We start from the raw sequence: 26,822 nt of genomic DNA on the forward strand, positions 1-26,822 counted from the left end.
GAATGGAAAAAAACGGATAACGGCCGTTTCCCGTTTACGTGACTTCCGTGACTGCGATGCCGAACTTTTGCACCGGGTACGGACTGAACCAGGACTGATCCAGGTCCGGGACCAGACCGGGACCAGACCGGGACTAGAGCGGGACCAGTGCGGGACCAGAGCGGGACCAGACCAGGACCAGAGCGGGACTGGGGCGAACTCCAAGCTTTGACTCTGAGCCTCCGCGGGGTCCGAGCCTCAGCTTCGAGCTCCGGCCCTGCCCTGGGCTCTGAGCCTCCGATCTGGTCTCGGTCTTGTCTCGGTCTTGTCTCGGTCTCGGTCTCAGGCCCGCTCTGGTCCCGGTCTGATCCCGGACCTGGTCCATTTGAACCAAAAGCTCTTAGTTCGGTTCATTTTCGTTGGTGTGAAAGCGTCAGTTGGATGCTTTGCACCACCTGGGAACCAGCCGCGGTTCTGGAGCAGCCCGTCCGGACTTGTAGTCCACAGAACATTCTCACTTTCCCCGCACGGAACCAGCGCGCAGACGATGACACGGAACCGCTCGGACCGCTGGTCTCGGTCTCAGTTCCGCTCTGATCCCGCTCTGGTCTCGGACCTGGATCAGTCCTGGTTCACTCCGTATGCGGTGCAAAAGTCCAGCATCGCAGTCACGGAAGTCACGTAAACGGGAAACGGCCGTTATCCATTTTTTCCATTCCTCATTTAAACACAAAATCGAAAACTGAAAAAACTAATCATTATCCGTTTTTTCATTTTGGTTTTGGAGACAAATAACGAAGAAAACTGTTGTTTTTTCGTTTTCTTATATTTGTTTTTATATTGAAAAACGAATGAACGAATGATACACGGATTTATAAGTCATTGAATGGTCTATTTTTGAACTTTTTTCACATATAAACCGTTTCGGATGATAAGGCGCATTAAACGAAACATAACCGTTAACAGTAACTCTCAACTTTGTTCAATTGTAACTCGTAAAAAAATACTGTCTGAGACGCTAAATTGTTGTCTGGGATCGATCAGGAGCAATGATTGGATTGTTATTCTGATTGGTAAAAGTGTCACAACAGCGGAACAAGACTCTAGATCTAAATGTCATGTATTTCTTCTAAAATAGGCCTGAGTACATTTGTCAGCGTCAACATGTTTGTTTTGGACATTTATTTAAGAATTAGTCACTTTAAATTAAGAGGTTTTCTTCAGTTTAAATCTAGTGAAATAAGAACTATTGTGAAGCAAAGATGTTTGTCTGTTTTAGGAATAAGACTAAAAAAAACTTTAAAGCATGAGTTAATTTAGGGGTTGGGAAGAGACAGAATTTCCACGAGACGAGATTTGAACATAATCCCTAATATATAAATTTCACGGTTCAGTTTCCAATTCTGGCCTCACAACTAAATTGTTCTTGTATTCACAGTAACTCATAATTGTTCAGTTTAACTAAAATTAACACATTACACTCACTTTTTCAGTTCATTCCTCGTCCACAAATCCGTCAAAGTCTTTATCTTCAGTGTCCGAGTCAAACAGTTTGGCGATTCCGGCGTCCATCACGTCCGCATCCCTCTGGTCGTTATCCGAGTCAGTGTGGTTACTGTTCCCTGCAGTTCAGTTCAGTGATGATTCTGGTCTTGCTGAAAGCTCGGACCACAGATGATACAGACGTCCACGATCCGTTGGCAGATCGTGGCGCAGGTCGCTCGGCGCCGTCTCCGCTGTGTGTCATTCGTTCATTCGTTTTTCAATATAAAACCAAAATTAAGAAAACGAAAAAACAACAGTTTTCTTCATTGTTTGTCTCCAAAACCAAAATGAAAAAACAGATAATGATTCGTTTTTTCAGTTTTCGATTTTGTGTTTAAATGGAAAAAATGGATAACGGCCGTTTCCCGTTTACGTGACTTCTGTGTCTGCATACGGACTGAACCAGGACTGATCCAGGTCCGGGACCAGAGCGGGACTGAGACCAGACCGAGACTGAGACCAGACCGAGACTGAGACCAGACCGAGACTGAGACCAGACCGAGACTGAGACCAGACCGAGACTGAGACCAGGACCAGACCGGGACCAGACCGAGACTGAGACCAGACCGAGACTGAGACCGGGACCAGACCGGGACCAGACGAGACTGAGACCAGACTGAGACCGGGACTGGGACAAGACTGGGACAGAGACCGGGACCTGAGACAAGACTGGGCCTGAGACTGGGCCTGAGACCTGGGACTGAGACCGGGACTGAGACCGGGACTGAGACCGGACTGAGACCGGGATCGAGACCGGGATCGAGACCCCGGGATCGAGACCGGGGGACCGGGACCGGGATCGAGACCGGAGACCGGGATCGAGACCGAGACCCAGACTGGGACCAGACTGGGACCAGACTGGACCAGACTGGGACCGGGCCTGAGACCGGGCCTGAGACCCGGGCCTGAGACCGGGACTGAGACCGGGACTGAGACTGGGGCCAGATCGAGACCGGGATCGAGACCGGGATCGAGACCGGGACCGAGACAAGACTGGGATTGAGACCGGGCCTGAGGACCGGGCCTGAGACTGGGCCTGAGACCGGGCCTGAGACCGGGACTGAGACCGGGCCTGAGACCGGGACCGAGACCGGGACCGAGACCGGGACCGAGACCGGGAACCGGGACCGGGACCAGGCCGGGACCAGACCAAGACTGAGATCAGAACTGAGACCGGGACTGAGACTAGGACCAGACCGGAGGCTCGGAGCCCACGGCAGGGCCTGAAGGGAAGAAGAAAAACTCCCCCCTGTTCATGTGTGTAGTTCAGAGTCGTGGTTTACTTGTGAATATCATACAATAATATTTATTGTGTGTACATTTTTTTTTTTTTATTTTTTTGCAACAGTGGGACAGAACGACCCTCCCACCGCTAAATCAAAGCACCGGATCTTGGGGAACCGAGCCTTTAAACTTAAAAAAACAGCTCGAAACACATATTTTCCTCAGATCTCCAGCCCCCACACACGACCGCTCCTCGTTATTGTTTTGTCTCGACTTTTTTTTTAAAACTTATTTTTGCTTTTTGGTCAGTACAATCACAAGTCATATTTTCTACTAAACTCTAAACTTTACCTATGACCAAAATAAGTTACGCAGATGATGATTTCTTTGTTGTTTTAGTCTCTTTCAGATCAATGTCGGACTGGTTCTGACACGTCCTTCTTCTTTCTTTAGACCCGATTATCTAAAAATAGAGATTTGCACGAGGACATGTGGAGATGTGGCAATCGCAGGCAACTAAAAACAACAAAATGGATAAAAATAGACAGAGCCACGCCGCGTGACGCAACAGTCCGTGTGCTCGTGTAATTAATGCCGTGATGATCCTGGCCACTAGAGGGAGACAAAGACCACGAAAATGGGACTTCAAATTAGACTCAACTTAGAACTTCTTCCTTTTTTTTTTTTTTTTTTTTTTTAATTCAACATAATCAAATACAAAGACACCAATGCAGGGTACAAAAAAAAGTAAAAAAAATAAATAAAAAAGTCGCAACAATAAACAAGATACACAGGGTGACATACAAAAACCAAGTACACAAGAGGAAAGAACACAAATACACTTCAACAAACTGAAATAAAACACAGGGGAAAATAATACTGTTAAATTATAGATATTTCCTGTAGATATTTAGTTCTTTTAATAGCTCTTTTTTTTTTTTTTTTTTTTGTCTTTTTTATTGTCTAGAAATATTGCTTCTTCGTCTTCTTTGAATTCTTTTTTCTTATTATTCTTTTTCTTTCTTCTTTCTCTTCTTCTTCTTCTTCTTCTTCTGGTCAAAATCTATCAAATATCATAAATCTTTCTCCGTCTTCTTTCTCCTTCTTTTTCATCTTTTTTCCTTGTTTCTCCTTCTTTCTTTCTTCTTCATTTTCTTTTTCTTCTGACCTTTTCTTCTTTCTTCTTCATTAACTTCTTCTTTCTCCTTTGTCTTCTTTTTCTCCTTTTTTCACCTTCTTTCTTAGTCTTCTTTCTCCTTCATCTTCTTTCTTCCTCTTTTGTTGTCGTCTTTTTTCTTCTTTCTCCTTTTTTTGTCTAATTTTTCGTTTTTTCTCCGTCTTCTTTTTCGTTTTTTCTCCTGTCATTGTCTTCCTTTCCCCTTCTTTTTGGTCGCCTTTTGCTTCTTTCTCCTTCTTCCTTCTTCTTATGATACAAATCTTATGATTTGCTTTCTTTTTTTTTTTTTAGTTTAAATTCTTGTTATGTTGACATATTTTCAGTCCACATGTTATGTTGTTATGATTTTTTTGACCACAAGAGGGCGACATTTCTCTTCGCATCACTTCATAAACCCTTTATGATTCACTATTTGACCCCGATTTCCCAATTTTATGACGAATTTGGTCCAACTATTGAACCCGAAACATCACTGCTCTCATAACGCTCATTTCTGACTCCAGTTTAACGTTTTTATTGCGTCCGTCAAGTGCTTGTTTCCATGGAGATGTCTTTAATATTCCGAAGTGTGACATTAAACAGCTGTACTTTACATTTTATTAAACTACAGGTGGTTTTATCGCTCAAAAATAGCCATAAAAACAGATTAAAATCAGACTTTGGAAGATTCTCCGTAGAGTCGATGATGTTCCTGACCACTTAGAACACTTCTACATTTAGTGGCGTTAAATTACGGAGTAAAAAAACACCACATGGGATTAAAAACAGCCTTAAGTTCGTTTCGCATTTGTTCTGCGTTTCCTGTCGCTGATTAGAGAAGGAAAAATCACACTTGCACTCACCACAAGAGCTGGTTTCTATCTTTCGCCGTAATTCGGAGCAGTTTGAAGCCGATATTTTGGGATTAAGAGCTGCGCAGTGTTCCTCGATTTTCGGTAAAGTAAATGGATTCTGGTTTGTGGAGATGCAAGCCCGCTCACAGTAAGGACAAATGTTTTTCTGCGGATTAAAAACGAGCAAATATGACTTTTATTTTGGTGTATTTTTTGTTTTATGGTCCAAAAGTTGAGGAAAACAACATTATTACATTAGAAAGTAGCGTAATATGAGCCCGTTTAATTTACAAAAGTGCTTAAAAAATAAAAAAGTCAGAGTCAGAATTAGAATTGTCATGATTATTCTTATATATACAGAAGGAACTACACAGCAAAAACTGGAGGGTTAAAATTTTATGTTAAAATATTTTTAACACCAAAAGTGTTATTTTAACTATTTGAAAGTTAAATGGGGGTTCGAGTTGGGGTTATTTGCCAGAGTTGATGTGGTTGAGGTTAATTCAACTTCCTCTAGTGTTAATTCAACTTCCTCTAGTGTTAATTCAACTTCTCTTAGTGTTAATTCAACTTCTGTTAGTGTTAATTCAACTTCCTCTAGGGTTAATTCAACTTCCCTGAGTGTTAATTCAACTTCCCTTAGTGTTAATTCAACTTCTCTAGTGTTAATTCAACTTCTCTTAGTGTTAATTCAACTTCTCTTAGTGTTAATTCAACTTCTCTTAGTGTTAATTCAACTTCTCTTAGTGTTAATTCAACTTCTCTTAGTGTTAATTCAACTTCTCTTAGTGTTAATTCAACTTTTAGTGTTAATTCAACTTTTCTTAGTGTTAATTCAACTTCTCTTAGTGTTAATTCAACTTCTCTAGTGTTAATTTCAACTTCTCTAGTGTTAATTCAACTTCTCTTAGTGTTAATTCAACTTCTCTTAGTGTTAATTCAACTTTTCTTAGTGTTAATTCAACTTTTCATAGTGTTAATTCAACTTCTCTTAGTGTTAATTCAATTTGTATTAGTGTTAATTCAACTTCCCTTAGTGTTAATTCAACTTCTCTTAGTGTTAATTCAACTTCTCTTAGTGTTAATTCAACTTCTCTTAGTGTTAATTCAACTTCTCTTAGTGTTAATTCAACTTCTCTTAGTGTTAATTCAACTTCTCTTAGTGTTAATTCAACTTCTTAGTGTTAATTCAACTTCTCTTAGTGTTAATTCAACTTCTCTTATTGTTAATTCAACTTCTCTTAGTGTTAATTCAACTTCTCTTAGTGTTAATTCAACTTCTTCTTAGTGTTAATTCAACTTCCTTAGTGTTATTCAACTTCTCTTAGTGTTAATTCAACTTCTCTAGTGTTAATTCAACTTCTCTTTAGTGTTAATTCAACTTTTCTTAGTGTTAATTCAACTTCTCTTAGTGTTAATTCAACTTCCTCTAGTGTTAATTCAACTTCTCTTAGTGTTAATTCAACTTTCCTTAGTGTTAATTCAACTTCCTTTAGTGTTAATTCAACTTCCTCTAGTGTTAATTCAACTTTCTTAGTGTTAATTCAACTTCTCTAGTGTTAATTCAACTTCTCTTAGTGTTAATTCAACTTCTCTTAGTGTTAATTCAACTTCTCTTAGTGTTAATTCAACTTCTCTTAGTGTTAATTCAACTTCCACTTCTTAGTGTTAATTCAACTTCCTCTAGTGTTAATTCAACTTCTCTTAGTGTTAATTCAACTTCTCTTAGTGTTAATTCAACTTCTCTTAGTGTTAATTCAACTTTTCTTAGTGTAAATTCAACTTCCTTTAGTATTAATTCAACTTCCTCTAGTGTTAATTCAACTTTTCTTTAGTGTTAATTCAACTTCCTTAGTGTTAATTCAACTTCCTCTAGTGTTAATTCAACTTCCTCTAGTGTTAATTCAACTTCTACTTAGTGTTAATTCAACTTCTACTTAGTGTTAATTCAACTTCTCTTAGTGTTAATTCAACTTCTCTTAGTGTTAATTCAACTTCTCTTAGTGTTAATTCAACTTCTCTTAGTGTTAATTCAACTTCTCTTAGTGTTAATTCAACTTCTCTAGTGTTCTAGTGTTAATTCAACTTCTCTTAGTGTTAATTCAACTTCTCTTAGTGTTAATTCAACTTTTCTTAGTGTTAATTCAACTTTCTTAGTGTTAATTCAGCTTCTCCTTAAATCAGGATAAATCTACAAAGTTTTATCTGTTTACTCTCAAAACGTGAATATAACTCTGGATTTCGGGGTTAAACGGGAACTTTGGTCCAGTGTTACTTAAATAAAAATGTTAAATTAACTCTGGAACAGATTGGACTCGTATAAACTCTGAGAAAATGTTAAAATTGATTCTGTGGGAGTCAATTTTAACACTCCACTTTTCGCTGTGTAGAATTTCTGGGGCCCAGTCTTTATTTTCTGTACATTTTCTTGGCAATTGTCGAGCGTTTTTTGTTGTATTCCAGTAAGATTTGATTTATAGATTGTTGGATAAGAAGAGTATTTATATGATAGAAAAAAAAAACTTATTTAAAATTCTCGTCTATTTCCATTTTGACCCATTGGTCTGTACAAAAAGAGTCCACAGGGAACAGGAGCGTAACAAAATCCAAATCTCTCTGTACGATATTTTCACGATGTACATCTCACGATATTTGTTACGATATTTTGTGGAGGCGAACGAAACTGTGAATATGCGACTTTTTCCTCTTAAAATGTCTTGACTTAATCCAAGGGTTTTCAAATTGGGTTAAAGACAGACCAGACCTACTCCACACAGGCCTTTAAAGTTTCAATAACAAGAGTTTAAAGTTTCAATAACAACTGATATTTTTGAAGTATTTTATTTTCATATTTTTTCATAAAGTGCATTCATAAATCATTTTTGTAACGGCAAATAATTTCCAACTTCAAGCAGGTCTAATTGATGCGACTTTTAACATCACTGAACATCAGTAGGACTAAACCGGGACTAAACCAGGTCTAAACCAGGACTGAACCAGGGACTAAATCAGGGACTAGACCAAGACTACCTGAACTAAACCAGGGACTAAACCAGGGACTTGACCAGGGACTAGACCAGGGACTAGACCAGGGACTAGACCAGGGACTAGACCAGGGACTTGACAACGGACTCAACAATGGACTCAACAATGGACTAAACCGGGGACAAATCCACGGACAAACCAGGGACTAGACCAGGGACTAGACCAGGGACTAGACCAGGGACTAGACCAGGGACGAAGACCAGGGACGAGACCAGGGACGAGACCAGGGACTAGACCAGGGACTAGACCAGGGACTAGACCAGGGACGAGACCAGGGACGAGACCAGGGACGAGACCAGGGACTAAACCAGGGACTAAACCAGAGACTCAACAATGGACTCAACAAGAGACTAAACCAGGACTAAACCAGGGACTAAATCAGGACTAAATTAAGGCTAATCCAAGGAACTAATCCAGGGACAAACCAGGGACTCAACCAAGGACTAAACCAGAACTACACCAGAACTATACCAAGACTATCTGGACTAAAACAGGACTAAACCAGGGACTAAATCAGGACTAAATTAAGGCTAATCCAGGAACTAATCCAGGGACATAACCAGGGACTAAACCAGGGACAAATCCACGGACAAACCGGGGCTAAACCAGGGACTAGACCAAGGACTAACCCAAGGACTCAACAAGGGAGTCAACAACAAACTAAACCGGAAGTAAACCAAGGACTAAACCAGAAACTCGACAACAGACTCAGCAAGAGACTAAACCAGGACTAAACCAAGACTACTGGAACCGCTATATCACACAATATCACAATATTTCTCAGGACAGGGACCAGGGACTCAACCAGGGACTAAACCAAAGACTAAATCAGAAACTCAACAACAGACTCAACAAGGGATTAAATTGAGACTAAAACAGAGACAAAACCAGGGACTAAACCAAAGACTAAACCAGGACTAAACCAGGAATAAACCAGATACTTAACCAGGAATAAATCAGGGACTAAACCAAGGGCTAAACCAGGGCTACACAAGGACTAGACCAAGGATTAAACCAAAGTCTCAACTAGGGACTCAACAATGGACTCAACAATGGACTGAACTGGAACTAAACCAGAACTATACCAAGACTACCTGGACTAAAACAGGACTTAACCGGGGGCTAAACTGAGAATAAACCTGAGACGAAACCAGGGACTAAACTAAGGCTAATCCAGGGACTAAACCAGGGCTGAACCAGGGACTGAACCAGGGACTAACCCAAGGACTAAACCAAAGACTCAACAACGGACTCGACAAGAGACTAAACCAGGGACTAACCCAAGGACTAAACCAAAGACTCAACAACGGACTCAACAAGAGACTAAACCAGGACTAAACCAGGGACTAAACCAAAGACTAAATCGGGGTCTAAACTGGGACCAAACCAATATTAACCCAAGGACCAAACCAGGACTAAACCAAGGACTAAACCAAGGACTAAACCAAGGACTAAACCAAGGACTAAACCAGGGACTAAACCAAGGACTCAACTAGGGACTTAACAATGGACTCAAGAATGGACTAAACTGAAACTAAACCAGAACTATACCAGGACTACCTGGACTAAAACAAGATTAAACCCAGAAACTCTACAAAGGACTCAACAACGGACTAAACCAGGGACTCGACCAGGGACCAGACCAGGGACTCGACCAGGGACCAGACCAGGGACTAACCCAAGGATTCAACAAGGGACTCAACAAGGACAAACAAGGACTAAACCAGAACTATACCAAGACTATCTGGACTAAAACAAGATTAAACCCAGAGACTCTACAAAGGACTCAACAACGGAAAACTAAACCAGGGACTCGACCAGGGACTCGACCAAGGACTAACCCAAGGATTCAACAAGGGACTCAACAAGGACTAAACCAGGACTAAACCAGGAACTATACCAAGACTATCTGGACTAAACAAGATTAAACCAGAGACTCTACAAAGGACTCAACAACGGACTAAACCAGGGACTCAACCATGGACTCGACCAGGGACTCGACCAAGGACTAACCCAAGGATTCAACAAGGGACTCAACAAGGACTAAACCAGGACTAAACCAGGACTATACCAAGACTATCTGGACTAAACCATGTACTAAACCAGGTACTAAACTAGGGACTCAACCAGAATTAAACCAGGGACTAATCCAGGGACTAAACCAGGGACTAACCCAAGGATTCAACAAGGGACTCAACAAGGACAAACAAGGACTAAACCAGAACTATACCAAGTCTATCTGGACTAAAACAAGATTAAACCCAGAGACTCTACAAAGGACTCAACAACGGACTAAACCAGGGACTCGACCAGGGACTCAGGGACTCGACCAGGGACTCGACCAGGGACTAGACCAAGGACTAACCCAAGGATTCAACAAGGGACTCAACAAGGACTAAACCAGTACTAAACCAGGACTATACCAAGACTATCTGGACTAAACCAGGTACTAAACCAGGTACTAAACTAGGGACTAAACCAGAATTAAACCAGGGACTAATCCAGGGACTAAACCAAGGACTCAACAACGGACTAAACCGGGACTAAATCAAAGACTAAATCAGGGACTCAACAACGGACTAAACCAGGGACTAAACCAGGAACTAAACCAGGGACTAGACCAGGGACTAGACCAGGGACTAGACCAGGGACGAGACCAGGGACGAGACCAGGGACGAGACCAGGGACGAGACCAGAGACGAGACCAGAGACGAGACCAGGGACTAGACCAGGGACCAGACCAGGGACTAGACCAGGGACTAGACCAAGGACTCAACAATGGACTAAACGGGACTAAATCAAAGACTAAATCAGGGACTCAACAACGGACAATCAGGATGACAGGGACTAGACCAGGGACTAAACCAGGGACTAAACCAGGGACTAACCAGGGACAGACCAGGGACTAACAGGGACTAAACAGGGACTAAACCAAGGACTCAACATGGACTAAACCGGGACTAAATCAAAGACTAAATCAGGGACTCAGGACAAACAGGGACTAAACCAGGGACTAAACCAGGGACTAAACCAGGGACTAATCCAGGGACTAAACCAAGGACTCAACAACGGACTAAAGGACTAAATCAAAGACTAAATCAGGGACTAAACTAAACAGGACTAAACCAGAACTAAACCAGGGAAACCAGGGACTAGACCAGGGAGAGACCAGGGACGAGACCAGGGACGAGACCAGGGACGAGACCAGGACGAGACCGACAGACCAGGACGAGACCAGGGACGAGACCAGAGACGAGACCAGGGACTAGACCAGGGACTAGACCAGGGACTAGACCAGGGACTCAACAATGGACTAAACCGGGACTAAATCAAAGACTAAATCAGGGACTCAACAACGGACTAAATCAGGGACTAGACCAGGGACTAAACCAGGGACTAAACCAGGGACTAAACCAGGGACGAGACCAGGGACGAGACCAGGGACGAGACCAGGGACTAAACCAAGGACTCAACAATGGACTAAACCGGGACTAAATCAAAGACTAAATCAGAGACTCAACAACGGACTAAACCAGGGACTAAACCAGGAACTAAAAAAGGGACTAAACCAGGGACTAGACCAGGGACTAGACCAGGGACTAGACCAGGGACTAGACCAGGGACGAGACCAGGACGAGACCAGGGACGAGACCAGAGAGGACCAGACGAGACTAAACCAGGACTCAACAATGGACTAAACCGGGACTAAATCAAAGACTAAATCAAAGACTAAATCAGGGACTCAACAACGGACTAAACCAGGGACTAAACCAGGAACTAAACCAGGGACTAGACCAGGGACTAAACCAGGGACTAAACCAGGGACTAAACCAGGGACTAGACCAGGGACTAGACCAGGGACTAAACCAGGGACTAAACCAAGGACTCAACAATGGACTAAACCGGGACTAAATCAAAGACTAAATCAGGGACTCAACAATGGACTAAACCAGGGACTAAACCAGGGACTAAACCAGGACTAGACCAGGACAGACCAGGGGACCAGGGACTAAACAGGGACTAAACCAGGGACTAAACCAAGGACTCAACAATGGACTAAACCGGGACTAAATCAAAGACTAAATCAGGGACTCAACAACGGACTAAACCAGGGACTAAACCAGGAACTAAACCAGGGACTAAACCAGGAACTAAACCAGGACTAAACCAAGACTTTTTGGAAACGCTCCATCCCACCTCATCCCCGTGTATCGTGCGTTTCCGTCTTTCCCACCGTCTCGCCCGGCGCCGTCTCCGCTCTGTTTGTCTCTCGCTCAAACATTTACCCCGCGCTCGGGCCTCGCGTTTCTCACGGCGTTTTAAACAAGCTCCCCGGCGCTTCCCCCTCGGCGCCGCGAGTGTGTCCGACGTGTTTGTGACACGCTCGCAGCTCACACCTCCGGTAATGGCGCTCCGCATTCACGAGAACACGGCTTTTTTTTTTTCACACACTCGCCGCTCGCCTTTTTTTTTTTTTTTTTGTTCGGGGAGGATTTCAAGACACCGTGAGGCGCGGATGAGGAGTGCGCGGAAGTGACAGCGGCGTTTCAGGAGGCCGTGTTTGAATTCGTAATCTCAGGTTCGGCGAGAGAGAGGCGATGAAAAATGGATTATAACTGGAGGTGTGGGGTTTTAAATATTGATGGCGGCCGACGTGGCGCGGCGATCACGGTGAGAGCTTCGGTCGTGTCGTCTGTGTCGGGCTTTCGCGGCTCCGGTCTGAGCGTTTGGTGAAGCAGGAGAAGACGTCGCTTCGGTTTAGGATCAAAAAGACGTCGCGTGTTTGAAATGTTGGGGCGACGTTTGATTTTAACTGGTTTTACTTTTATTTATTTATTTATTTTTTTTGTTTTTATATGGGCGTTCTGTGAAGCAAGTCCACGGTGATATTTCAGAGAAAAAAAATTTACAAAACTAAATAATTTACAGTTTTTTTGTTTTAAGATATTTAACCCAAAGTCCAGGGACTAAACCAGGACTAAACCAGGACTAAACCAGGACTAAACCAGGACTAAACCAGGACTAAACCAGGACTAAACCAAGGACTAAACCTAAACCAGGACTAAACCTAGGACTAAACCAGGACTAAACCAGGACTAAACCTAAAAGGACTAAACCAAGGACTAAATCAAGGACTAAATCAAGGACTAAACCAAAGATTAAACTCTAAACCAGGACTAAACCACCAGACTAAACCAGGACTCTAAACCAGAGACTAAACCAGGACTAAACCAGGACTGACTAAACCAGGACTGGGACTACTAAACCAGGGACTAAACCAGGGACTAAACCAGGGACTAAACCAGGACTAAACCAGGAATGAACCCAGGACTAAAACCAGGGCTAAACAAGGACTACATGGACTGACCCAGGGATTAAACCAGGGACTAAACCAGGGACTAAACCAGGGACTAAACCAGAACTAAACCAGGGACTAATTTAGGGACTAACCCAAGGACTAAACCAAGAACTAAATTGGAGACTAAACCAAGGGACTAACCCAGAATTAAACCAAGGACTAAACCAGAGACTAAACCAAGGACTAATTTAGGGACTAAACCCAGAACTAGACCAAGACTACCTGGACTAAATCAAGGACTAAACCAAGGGCTAAACCAGGGACTAAATCAGGACTAAATCAAGGACTAAATCAAGGACTAAACCAAGGACTAAACCAGGGACTAAACCAGGACTAAACCAGGACTAAACAAGGACTAAACCAAGGACTAAACCAAGGACTAAACCAAGGGACTAAACCAGGACTAAACCAAGGACTAAACCAGGGACTAAATCAAGGACTAAATCAAGGACTAAATCAAGGACTAAACCAAGGACTAAACAAGGACTAAACCAAGGACTAAATCAAGGACTAAATCAAGGGACTAAACCAAGGGACTAAATCAAGGACTAAATCAAGGACTAAACCAAAAAGGACTAAACCAAGGACTAAACCAAGGACTAAACCAGGGACTAAATCAGGACTAAATCAAGGACTAAACCAAGGACTAAACCAAGGACTAAATCAAGGACTAAACCAAGGTCTAAACCAGGGACTAAACCAAGGACTAAATCAAGGACTAAACCAAAGATTAAATCAAGGACTAAACCAAGATTAAACCAGGTCTAAACCAGGACTAAACCCTAAACCAGGACTAAACCAGGACTAAACCAGGACTAAACCAGGACTAAACCAGGACTAAACCAGGACTAAACCAGGACTAGACCAGGACTAGACCAGGACTAATAGAGTAGATGTGCTTTTAGGAGATGCTCTGACCGGGCTGTGTTGAGTTGACACAGTTTTTCTTTTAAATATTGATGCTGCCCAATGACAAGAAAAGCTGTCACTCCACGTTAGACTCAAGACGACGTCGCTGCACCGAAAGAGCAAAGCATCATGGTCTTTGTAGTTTATATTTTACCTGCTGCAACTAAACAACAACAACAATAAAAGAGAACATGGTCCATGACACTTTTGATATAACAGAGCTTTACATTCATGTATTGTCTTTTTATTTAATTTAATTTAATTTTTTTTTTATTGACACTTTGCGGCTGATATCGTCAACATTGGGGCTGTGACGCTAACTGAAAGCACTACTCTGTCTGAACAAGTCAACAGTTTGAATCAATGTTTTACTCAAAAATTTACTAAAAAACAAAACACAATTTACAGTTTTATTTTATTTTATTTCATTTCTTTTCATTTTATTTTAGGGCATACATTCAAAATTCAGGGCTTATCCTGGGACTAAACAAGGACTAAACAAGGACTAAAACAAGGGCTAAAACAAGGACTAAGCCAGGGACTAAACCAGGGACTAAACCAGGGACTAAACCGGGGACTAAACCAGGGGACTAAACTGGGGACTAAACTGGGGACTAAACTGGGGACTAAACTGGGGACTAAACTGGGGACTAAACCAGGGGACTAAACCGGGGACTAAACTGGGGACTAAACTGGGGACTAAACTGGGGACTAAACTGGGGACTAAACCGGGGACTAAACCGGGACTAAACCGGGGGGACTAAAGGGACTGGACTAAACCAGGGGACTAAACCAGGACTGAACCAGGGACTAAACCAGGAACTAAGCCAGGAACTAAACCAAGGACTAAACCAGTTAGTCACTCTCATCTTTTTGTTGAAAATAAAACTCCTGAACAGGAAAGGTGTTATTTAAATTCCTTTTGTATTTTCTGACTATATAAAAAAAATAAAAAAATAAAAATTGCCTATGTTGTCTCTGATAATGAAACCAGCTGATAAGTCACTTGTTCACACACACAGCCACACTATGCTGAATATTTCAACACTTTACTTTTTCCTTTTTTTTTACTTTTATGAACATTTTGGGTTCTTTTACAACAGAAAAAAAAAACATTCCAGATAACAAATAACATTAGCCTATAAAATTCTTACTCTCAAAATAAAAAATACAACCGCTGCATTATTGTCCTGGGTTAGTTCTGGGTTATCATGGCCACGAATGTTAATGAGTGGAATGTTAATGGGTCCGGGAAGGTGCGGGTCTCTAAAAACTGACCCGTACAGGACTCTGGGTCAGGTCACATTGGTCACGTGTGGTGATCACGGTGGAACTCAGTACCGCGGTGATTCATTTTTACGGTTGCAGTATCACTGAATAAATCTCAGAACGTTTAAAACATGTTAAATTAATACTAATGAGTTTGGAAAAATATCGGAATAAATGTATATTTTCGTTTATCAAAATAAAATGGCAAATATTGGTAGGGACTATTTTTAAGCCAATGATGTTCATTATGTCTTCTTATATACTTTAACTTCTTAGGTTCTTTTTAAAGACAATGCAGTAAAGTGTGTTTACCTTGTTGACATGTTTCGGCTGCTAGCTGCAAGCCATCTTCAGAACTGTCACCGGTGTTGGTGGTGACGTGTCGTATATCAGCTGTTGTTACTTCCTGTAGGCGTGGTCAGCCTGATGGTCTTTTTGTGTTCTGGTGAGTCTCCCTGACGTTTCCTTGGAATGCGAAAGAAAACGTCAGGGAGACTCACCAGAACACAAAAAGACAAAGCAGAACAGGAAAACCTAAAATCCGCCATATCAGACCACTGTAAAAGGAACAACCACATTATGGATCGGGACGGGGCTCGGATCATTGGATCGGAAAACAACAAGTTCAAACGCTGGATCAAGGAGGCCATTGAAATCAGAAAGCGAGGCACGGACAGCATTAACCGTGATGACGGAGCGTTCCTCCTTTCACACACCTGGGACACCCTCCTCCAGAGACACCGGGCGACGGGAGGCGTGGTCAGTCTGAGCGACCTGCAGGTCCATCAGGTCTGACCACGCCCACAGGAAGTAACAACAGCTGATATACGACACGTCACCGCCAACACCGGTGACAGTTCTGAAGATGGCTTGCAGCTAGCAGCCGAAACATGTCAACAAGGTAAACACACTTTACTGCATTGTCTTTAAAAAGAACCTAAGAAGTTAAAGGGACTATTTTTGTCTTCCCAAAATGTTGGTCGTGACATGTCCCCACCGTCTCTACGCAAACCTACGCTCTTGCATTAACCGTAAGTTCGGCAAACTCAAAGCAGGGTTGTGAAAAAAGTCTGTAGAGATACCTGTAAAACACCCCCAGCGTGATGTCACTTTAAAGCCCGCCCGCCGAGAGAGACCGGCCCAGACACCTGTTAAATCCCAGTCCTTCCCCGTCCAGCCCCGCGCGCCTCCGTGCCCCATATGTCCCGTACCCTCCGCGTTCGCTCCGTTTGCAGCTTATAACCCCACATCTGCAGATTAAAACACTCCTCATCTCGGAAACGGCGCGCACCCGGCCGCAAATGAAATGAATATTATGATGCGTGCGCTCGAGCGGAGGGGAAAAACACAAAACAACACACACACACGGATCGATTTGCCATATTGCGCACGCCACTAATGTAATGGCAAGTCTTGGGATGTTTTAGCCTTGTAACACAAAAGCACACGCATTAACCTACCACCTCTCCTGTTTCTATCTAATCTGCAAATTCCATTATTCCCCCGCTCCATTTGCTCGTATGTACGGCTCCATGTGATCTTTGCTTGCGTAACCCGCCGGAGTGTTAATCCTACAGCACTTTGAGTAAGAATAAAAATACAATACGAATAAAAACGCCCTAAATCCGCCACTTTGCGAAGCTTACTAATTGCGCAAAAGAGAGATGATCCCCCCCGATGGGTTTAAGGACTTAAGACAAATAGATTAGAGATCCGGGTGATAGTGATAATGCAGGTTTTATGGTTATTTAACGCTTAGAAAAATGACAGAGAAAGTGGGCCACGCCGCGCTTACGACAGTGCCATTAGAAACAACAGCGCTGACCTAATACGGAAGCAGCAAATGCACATGCGGACGGACTTTAGAGCACTTTAACAATGTGTTTTTTTTTATTTAAATATTTAAAAAATATAGATAAAAAGCTTTGATAATGGTCGTAGCCTTTTATTGTTAAGCTCTAAATGTGTGTTTAAGCTGGTTTGAGAGAATGGGCCCATGTATTTAGGTTTTGGAGATACAAAAAAATTAATGCTTATTTTTTAAAAAAAAATACATTTTGGTCATTGCTGCTGCTACTTCTACTTCTACTGCTACTACTATTACTACTATTACTACTATTACTACTATTACTACTACTACTACTACTACTATTACTACTACTACTGCTGCTGCTGCTGCTGCTGCTGCTGCTACTACTTCTACTTCTACTGCTACTACTATTACTACTATTACTACTATTACTACTACTACTACTACTACTACTACTACTATTACTACTATTACTACTACTACTACTACTAGTGCTACTACTGCTATTACTACTACTACTGCTGCTGCTGCTGCTACTATTACTACTATTACTACTCCTACTTCTATCAGTACTACTACTGCTGTTGCTACTACTGCTACTGCTACTACTACTACTACTACTATCAGTACTACTGCTGCTGCTGCTACTACTACTACTACTACTACTACTACTACTACTACTACTACTACTACTTCTATCAGTACTACTGCTGCTGTTGCTACTACTACTACTATCAGTACTACTGCTGCTGCTACTGCTACTGCTACTACTACTACTACTACTACTACTACTACTATTACTGTTACTACTATTACTACTACTACTATTAATACTGCTACCACCATCAACTGCAAATTTTTGAAAGATATTTTTGAGTATTTTTTCACAAACTACAAAACAAACTCTTCCTGCTACTACAAGTTACTACAAACCTTCTATTACCACTAGTGTGTCTAAAGGGTAAAAGTGACTGTTTTCTTTAACAGAATCTTTGCAATAAAATATCTTATTACTACATACCGTACATATACTACACATTATAATTTGCGTTTACAAATTGTTCCATCAATCCATTTTCTTCCGCTTCAGTCTGAGCATCAGTCTGAGCAGGGACTCCCAAACTTCCTTCACCCCAGACACTTCCTCCAGCTCCTCCGGTGGGACCCCAAGGCGTTCCCAGGCCAGCCCAGAAACATAGTCCCTCCAGTGTGTCCTGGGTCTTCCCCGGGGCCTCCTTCCAGTGGGTCATGCCTGGAACACCTCTCCAGGGAGGCACCCAGGAGGCACCGGTTCAGATGCCCGGGCCTCAGCTGCTCCTCTCGATGTGGAGGAGCAGCGGCTCTACTCTGAGCTCCTCACCCTGTCTCTAAGGGAGCGCCCAGACACCCTGCAGAGGAAAGTCATTTTGACCGCTTGTATCCGCGATCTAGTCTTTTCGGTCATTACCCAGAGCTCATGACCATAGGTGAGGAACGTAGACTGACGGTAAATCGAGAGCTTTGCCTTTTGGCTCAGCTCCTCTTCACCGCAACGGTCCGATACAGCGACCGCATCACTGCCGACGATGCAAATTGTTTTCTATAAAAAATATCTACTGTCTGTAAACAAAGCGAAGTGCAAAATGTTTTGTGCATTTCTGTGGTCGGTGGATTGATTCCCACTTAGATCAAGTTCTGTTGTGTCCTTAAACAAGACACTTCACTCACATTGTACGAAAGTGGTGTGTGTGGTTGTGGTCGGAGGAGGCGATGACAGATTGACCTCTGTCACTCTGTCCCAGGGCAGATGTGGCTGCAATCGTATCTTACCACCATCAACTACACATTTTTGAAAGCTATTTTTAAATATGTTTGTGTTTATGTTTATGTGAAGCACTTTGCTGCATCGTGTGTGTATGAAAAGTGCTACACAAATAAAGTTCTGATTGAGTGAGGAGTGTTTTTATAAAGACAAAGTGGAGAGGCTTTGAGAGGCTTTGTCGGGGCCTGTAATGGAGATAAGAGCGAGGCGTTATTAATGCTACTCCGATGATACCGTGGAAATAGGATGTTAAAACCATACTGCGGAACATTCTCCAGGGAGACGGATAAGTTTTATGGTATACGGTGGAACGCTATAACCAAAGGAACTACATTTGCATGGAAATAGGAGTCAGGTTTGTGGAGATGCAAGACTATTCACCGTAAGATCACATGTTTTCCACAATTTTCAGTGCAATAAAAATGTAAAAAAAAGAAACGAGCTTTTATTTCGTATTTTATTTTAATCCATTTTTGAGCTCAGAAGTTCCATACTGTGGCTTTAAGTTGCATTTTGCTTAGTTTGACTTGAGGGAGTCTGAAAGTGGCACTGCCCCAGCTCCAGTGAGGCTGCTCTTTATGGTTTGGCTGTTACTTAAACCGCCATGATGCCACAGTTCAGACCACTTCACATCTCCACATGGTTCTGCTTTAGCTGAACCCTCCGAGACTTTCCGACAATCTCAGATCAGATTTGAATCCTCACACATTACGCTCCTTCGGCGCACTTAGAAACTGACAGCAGATTATACGAAGATTTGAACCTAAAAAGTGCATTATGTAACTTTAAATTGACTTTCAGAATGCGTTTAATGTTATTTGTTTTAGTCCGTCAGATCGATGTTTAGCTTTGGATTCATTTATTTTCACAAACTCACTCTTGTTCATACACTACATAGACACTGGAGGTACGGTGGGTGAAGTGCCTTGCTCAAGGACACAACAATTCCCAGCGGTCTCCCATCTAAGTACTAACAATCAGCCAAACCAACAATCTCAAACCATATGTATATAGTTATTTTACTTTTTATTCAGAGCTTATCAGTCATGAGTCACTTCTTTTGTACTTTCTAGATGAATAATTTTATTTTTATACTATTTGTGCAGTTTGAGTACCACTTATTTTCTGTAATTCCTATTTTTCATAATTTTTCTAACTGTGCTTTTTACCTGAATGATAATACAAGGAGCAACAACGTGAGATTTCGTTATGCCGATGTCTAGTCCGTGTTCTTTTCAGATTTTGAAGGAGAATTTTAGATGATGCGACTATGGACTCTGCTTTTCTATGGGGCTCTTAAAGGTTCATTGTGTAACTTTTCTAGTGGAGAGTCCGTCAAATGCTTTTCCTCAAATGTTATTGTTTTGTCTGGAATGTTTCACAGTAGAGCTGCTCGATTACGGAAGAAAATCATTATCAGTATTGAAATCATGATGATTCAAATGATTATTTTTTAGTTACAGGATGCATTTATTCTAGCCAGGCTGGTGTCAATTTCATTTCTCTCCAATGACTAGGTCAGGAATCAAAATACACTAGACGGTTCGCAAAAACTCCCAGAAGTGCGAGTTCGGGCTCCAGCCAATCAGCGAAGGGCCAGATATTCTGTGTTGGCAACAGTTCCCGAGATCGAGGATTTAAAGCCGGAACAAAGAGAATGTTTGGTGAATTTTATCAAGGGGAAAGACGTTATTGTCCTTCTTCCGACAGGATTTGGGAAAAGCTTAATATACCAGTTAGTCCCGTTAGCGGCGCATTACGAACGTCACGACCAAATAGCAGTGATTGGTTAAATAAAAGAAAAGTACCCGCCTACTGTCGAGTGAACGAATCCTAATGCTGCGAGGTTCATCAGACAGTTTCTACAAAGTGAAACCGGCTGATGAATCAAGCTACATTTATTCAACAATTTATTCAATTTCTGTCAAAGGAAAAAAAATACAACAACAAAAAATAAACAAAAAAAACAAAACCCCACTTTGTTATTGATAATTTATGCAAAACTGTCAAATTGAATATAAATATAAGCTACAAATAATGAACCTTAGAGCAGTTTGTGATGTATAAAACAAACCAAAAAAAAAAAGAATAAAATATACTTGAACATGAAATAAGGCTTAGACAAACTTAAATGTATCCAAAATAAACTATATATCGAGCTGTTCTACAATCTCTATATTAAAAAATAAATAAATATCCCAAAATAAATGTTATTGTTTCAACACGATTATATGAGCTTGGAGATCGAAGTCATGATCAAAATTCAATTAATTGCACAGCCTTACTGGAATGTTCCACAGTATGGTATTTAAATTTTTCTATCTTCATGGAGACCAAACCAGACCAAGTTACAGGTCAGATCTGTGGAGAGGCGACTCCGCTCACAGTCAAAATGTTTGTTTTTCTAGGTATTTTTGAGCTGTAAAACCACCTGTAATTGAATAAATGTAATGTAGAGATGTTTAAAGTCACACTGTGGAACATTCAAAGCAGAGCAATGACATCTCCATAGAAACAAGAAGGACCCCTACACGAAAAGTTACACAGTGCACCTCTAAAAGAAAAAGTATCATGTCATAATGTTATTAATTCATTTTGTCAGTAGAATATAACATCGACAAACTATGAAAAATGTCGCAACTTTTTAACATTTTTTACTTTTTTTGTCACTTTTACTTTAATTTCCTTGTCATGTGATGTATTTTATCTAATTTGTTTATATTTCTAGTTGGCAGGTGAAGCTCAGGAGTTGTTCTCGGTTCGTCATGGTCCTGTCAGAACGGCGCGTATCCTGCCTGCTCCTCATATCAGTGAGTATTTTACGCCACGATACGACTCTGTGTGTTTTATTACAGGGTTTAAATGGGACTGGACATTGAGCAGTTTAAATGGCACAAAGATAACCTAAGCAAGGTTCAAGTAGGGCCCGGGAGAGATCACTAAATTACTCAAAAAAAAAAACCCTTCAAACACCTTTTTGACGAGGGAACAACTTTATAACATGGTGGGAAGCTGCAAAAAGTCTATTTTTTACCCCCTCTTTAAAAACTGCCTCTACCTGTGACGCAACAATCCAGGGAATTTTTAATTAAACATGATTAATGAAACATGAAAGTGAAATAAAACTCAAGATATGTTTTTTTTAAATTTTTTTTTTTTATGAGGGAACAATATTATTGCTCTGTGCTTTATTGACAGTAAGGACGGTTCGTATAGGGCCTGGGAGAGATCACTAAATTACTCAAACATGCATGAATGACATATAAAACAACTTTTTAGGATGTTTTGGATGAGGGAACAACTTTATGACATGGATGGAAGCTCCAAAATGTCTATTTTGTACCCCCTCTTTAAAAACTGCCTATACCTACGATGCAACAATCCAGGGAAGTTTCAATTAAACATGATTAACGACACATGAAAGTGAAATAAAACTCCAGATATGTTTTTCTTTTAGGAAGGAACAATATTACATCTCGTTGTACTTTATTACAGGGTTTAAATGTGACTGGACAGTAAGGAGGGTTTGAATAGGGCCCAGGAGAGATCACAAAATTACTCAAACATGCAAGGATGACATATAAAACAACATCAAGCACGTTTTTGACTAGGGAACAGCTTTATAACATAGTGGGAAGTGCCAAAAACTCTATTTTGTACCCTCCCTTTCAAAACGGCCTCTACCTGTGATGCAACAATCCAGGGAATTTTCAATTAAACATGATAAATGACACATGAATGTGAAATAAAACTCCAAATATGTTTTTAATTATAGGGTTTAAATGGGTCTGGACAGTGGGCAGTTTGTATGGCACAAAGCTAACCATAAGGAAGGTTCGAATAAGGCACGGGAGAGATCACTAAATTACTGAAACATGCATGGATGACATCTAAAGCAACTTTCAGCATGTTTTTTTTTTTATAAGATGGTGGGAAGCTTCAAAATGTCTATTTTGTACCCCCTCTTTAAAAACTGCCTCTAACTGCGACGCAACAATCCAGGGAATTTTTTATTAAACATGATTAATGAACCAAAAACTGCAATAAAATGTGTTTTTAATCAGTGAACTATATTAAAACATGACAAAAAAGCTCCAAAACACCCACTTTTGCATAATACGTGTGTCATAATAACAGAACGCTGTCAAACCTTTATTTGTATTCGATTTATTCCAGTCGTTTCACTGCAGGTATCCTACAAACTTCATATTTACCCCCATTGTTTTCCAGCTTTTAACACTCACGGAAATCACTGTTTTGTTTAGTTTTTGGCCTGGTCTCTCTGCATATTTCAACCACAAACTCTGAACACATTTGGGGAGAGGAGCAGCCTGGACGTGGATGAAAGCTGAGCGCGTTAACAAGCAGCAGAGGCAGACTTTCCCCGACACATGAGGGGCCATTTTGTCTCATACCAAAACAAAAAAAAAGAGGCAAGGAGTGATACTGTGCAGCTGATTTCGTCAATATTCCCTGGGGCGGTGAAGCTAACTGGAAGCACTGCTCTGTTAGAAGCTCTGATACTCAAGTTGGACTGTCCGGAATGTTCCACAGTGCGACATCAAACAGCTCTACTTTACGTTTATTCAATCACACGTGGTTTTATAGCGAAAAAACACCTAGAAAAATAGACATTCTGACTGTGAGCAGATTCGGTTCTCCACTGATCTGACCTCAGGGTTACCACGGGGTCTTAAAAGTCTTAAAAAGGTCTTAAATTTCATCTTCCTAAATTAAGGCCTTAAAAAGTCTTAAATTATGTTGTCCAAGTCTTATTTTTTCACAAAGGTCTTAAATTTCATTAGCCTATTTTTTTGTATACTTTGGTTTTTGTTTTTTGTTTTTTTTTTCGCCCGCATAATGGGTGTGTTGTTGGTCTTAATTTTCATTTAAGTGGTCTTAAAAAGGTCTTTAAAAAGTCTTCAGTTTGGGCTAGTCAAACCTGGGGATAACCTGGTCCTGCAACTTGGTCTGGTTTGGTCTCCATCTGAGGTGGAGACTCGCAAGTCAGGACTTGGACTCGAGTCAAACTTGAGTCACTATTTTTAGGACTTGAGACTTGATTTGATAAAATGGTCTAAGACTAGGGACTTGATTTGGACTTGAGATCTGTAACCTGAGAAGACTTGAGAAGCTCTTTTAAATCTGGATTTGTTTTATTCTGACTGTAATGATTCACTCTAAGATCTTGTCAAGACATTTAAAAATGAAAAATTTGCTTGTCTGCAACTCTTATATACTGTATAAATACTCATATATAATTATACTATGACTTTATAAGTACAATTTAGTTTAAAATTCATATAAATTGCCAAAATCGACACTATATTTGGTACTTTGGTTTCAAGACTTGAAATGACTTGAAGCTCAAAGCAGACGACTTGGACTTTACTTGGATTTATGGGCCAGTGACTTGAGTCTTGACTTGGACTTGCCTGTGTTTGACTTGGGACTTGACTCGGACTTGATGACTTGGTCCCACCTCTGGTATCCATAAATAAGGTGACCAGATGTTCCTATTTACCTGGGACAGTCCCAGTTTTGAACCCTGTGTCCCCAGTGCCAGCAGATTTATACAAAACCTAAACGATACTGCGATATTTTTAGGGTAACAAAATGGTGAATATGTGACTTTTTCCTCTTTAAATGCCTTGACAAGACTTAATTTAAAGAACTAAGATTTAAAAGTGCTTAGAACTGTTATTTCTTCATGTAGTTTGCTTCAAAACGGAGCAAAGGATCATGGTTGATGTAGTTCCCTTTGTTTTTTTTAGCTGTTGCTGCACCATAACTCTTAATTTAAGCAAAGACTTGACATTCTTAACTTGAGATTCGATATATCGTGATGGCCCACGATATTATTGAGAGACTTTTGACGATACGATATCACGATTTTGCTATTGAAATGTCCCAGGTGTCTCTTTTTTTTGGACCAATTTGATCCCTGCCACCAGTAAAGAGAGGCGTATGTTGACATTTGTTTGGGTTAAATTCAGAACAGCTGCTTAAAAAAAATGACCAAAACACGAAGAAAATGTGACTAAACTGACTCACACGTTAGTCACGAATGGGCCGAGTGCAGGACAGTTTTCCTTTGTTACGCACACGTTTCACAATTTTATTAACACCAACCACCTCAAACCACGGACGCTCCACTGGAAAAGTTACACAGTGCACCTTTAACACAATCTGACCTTAAAGAACGGACATTGAGCTGGAACTACAACAGGTGATCTGATTTGTGGTGTTAAAAAAGTCCTTCTAAAATAACATTTGTTGAAAATAGAACACCTAAAAAAGGACCGTGAACGTTTGTATTCATTACAGACTATTGAAAATGTGTTGTATAAGTGAGATATATAAGACTAAAACGCAAAAACTTGTCTGTTTTTGCTAAAATGTGTAGATTGTGTCACTGTTTATTTCTGTGTTGTTTATTTGAACAGGAACAGATACACAAACGTACATGAACAATTCAGTAATCCGGTGCGGGTACGGCAGTGTTTATAAACTGTAATTCGCAACACCAGTCCCAGAAGGGCTTTTTACCATGGCGACTGCTGAACATTCTGCCATAGACATACATGCACTACCCCCCAGCGTAATGGCACTGCAAAGCATCAATAGTGATTTCAGTCTGGGAAGTTACAATGGCCACGTTTATGTGGTGATTTTTAATTCCGAATTGTTTCTTCTGAATTGTTTACGTGGAAATATTAATTCCAAATTGAGGTTTACACGGAAAACTCGATAAATCGTTTTTATTTAATCGGGCTCAGCGTCTGGGGGTGGGGAAGGTTCTGATTGGACAGAGACACAAACGAATTTAGTCGAAGAAAACAAACACTTCAGCTGCTGACGGCTTTTCTGTCGTCTCGGTTTGTCGTTACTCCACGGACACAAACGCGATCCAAACTTTTCCCCCGGTGGTTCCGATGATAATTGCGAAGCAGCGGCTGGAGAATTGTCTCATCACGCTTGACGTCTGTCGGCCGAGGAGGAGAAGGGAAGAGCGTCGGAGAAGAGAGGAAGAAGACAAAGTGAGCGTGAGGCTGCTCTACCTCAGCCCACTCCCACATCCCGCTCACAAATCCAAAGAGACGTGGAGGAAAGTCTCATCAGAAGGGCGACCCAGCGAGCATGCACTGAATTATTTTTAAGAAGAATAAACATTTACATAATCAAGGAATAAATTAACTGAACTTTAAAACCTGAATAAACCACCCACTTACTTCTGAATTAAGTTTAATTCCGAATAATCATTTTCATTAGGAATTAAGTGTTTAGCAAAATCCCGATCCCTCACTCAGCCTTGGCTACGAATTTAAAAAGTCAACACTAAAGTGAAAAGCACCAACTGTTCACCAAGAAACACCTTCCACTGCAATGAGACCGAGACGTGATGTTGCTGTAAAACCACAAGAACAAGAAAGTGCAGCTCAGTCTGTTTGTCTTCTGCTCCTCTCGCTTCACAAACGGGATCCTGCTTTGTTGTCGCTCCACATACAAAATGTTCACTGCAAACTCGGGATGATTTAGACAGTCAGATGTTTCCTTTTTGTTTCTTCCTGTGGATCAATCCTGCCCATCGCCTTCACCTTTCACTATTTTTCAATTCAGTTCGGAAGAGAAACAGTTTGAACAGAGGTTTACAGTCACACACATCTGATTCCCTTTTGCATTTATGGAGTTCGCAAACAAATTTCTCGAGCCGTTTTCCGCTTTTAGGATCCAACAGCCACGCAATTAACGATGTCCGAATCCCAAAACTAAAATATGACAATATCAGAACCAGAAACAAAAGTGATATGGTTCAAAAGACTAGAAAAGATCGACTTTGTGAATAGACGCATCCCACTGTAAAATCCAAC

General features: G+C 41.1%; 1 protein-coding gene across 1 annotated transcript in view; it reads left to right on the forward strand.

Annotated features, from left to right (window-relative positions):
• Positions 1-26,822, forward strand: part of bcas3 (BCAS3 microtubule associated cell migration factor) — a 988,864-nt gene that overhangs the window by 13,360 nt on the left and 948,682 nt on the right. Inside the window, exon 6 of the mRNA XM_055166948.1 lies at positions 21,680-21,761. Coding sequence (XP_055022923.1) covers positions 21,680-21,761 — 82 coding nt within the window. The remainder of the gene's footprint in view (positions 1-21,679; positions 21,762-26,822) is intronic.

The sequence above is a fragment of the Boleophthalmus pectinirostris genome, unplaced genomic scaffold (genome assembly GCF_026225935.1).
Source record: "Boleophthalmus pectinirostris isolate CB_2022bp ecotype Guang Dong unplaced genomic scaffold, ASM2622593v1 HiC_scaffold_9, whole genome shotgun sequence".
In the NCBI taxonomy this organism is placed as follows: Eukaryota; Metazoa; Chordata; class Actinopteri; order Gobiiformes; family Gobiidae; genus Boleophthalmus; species Boleophthalmus pectinirostris.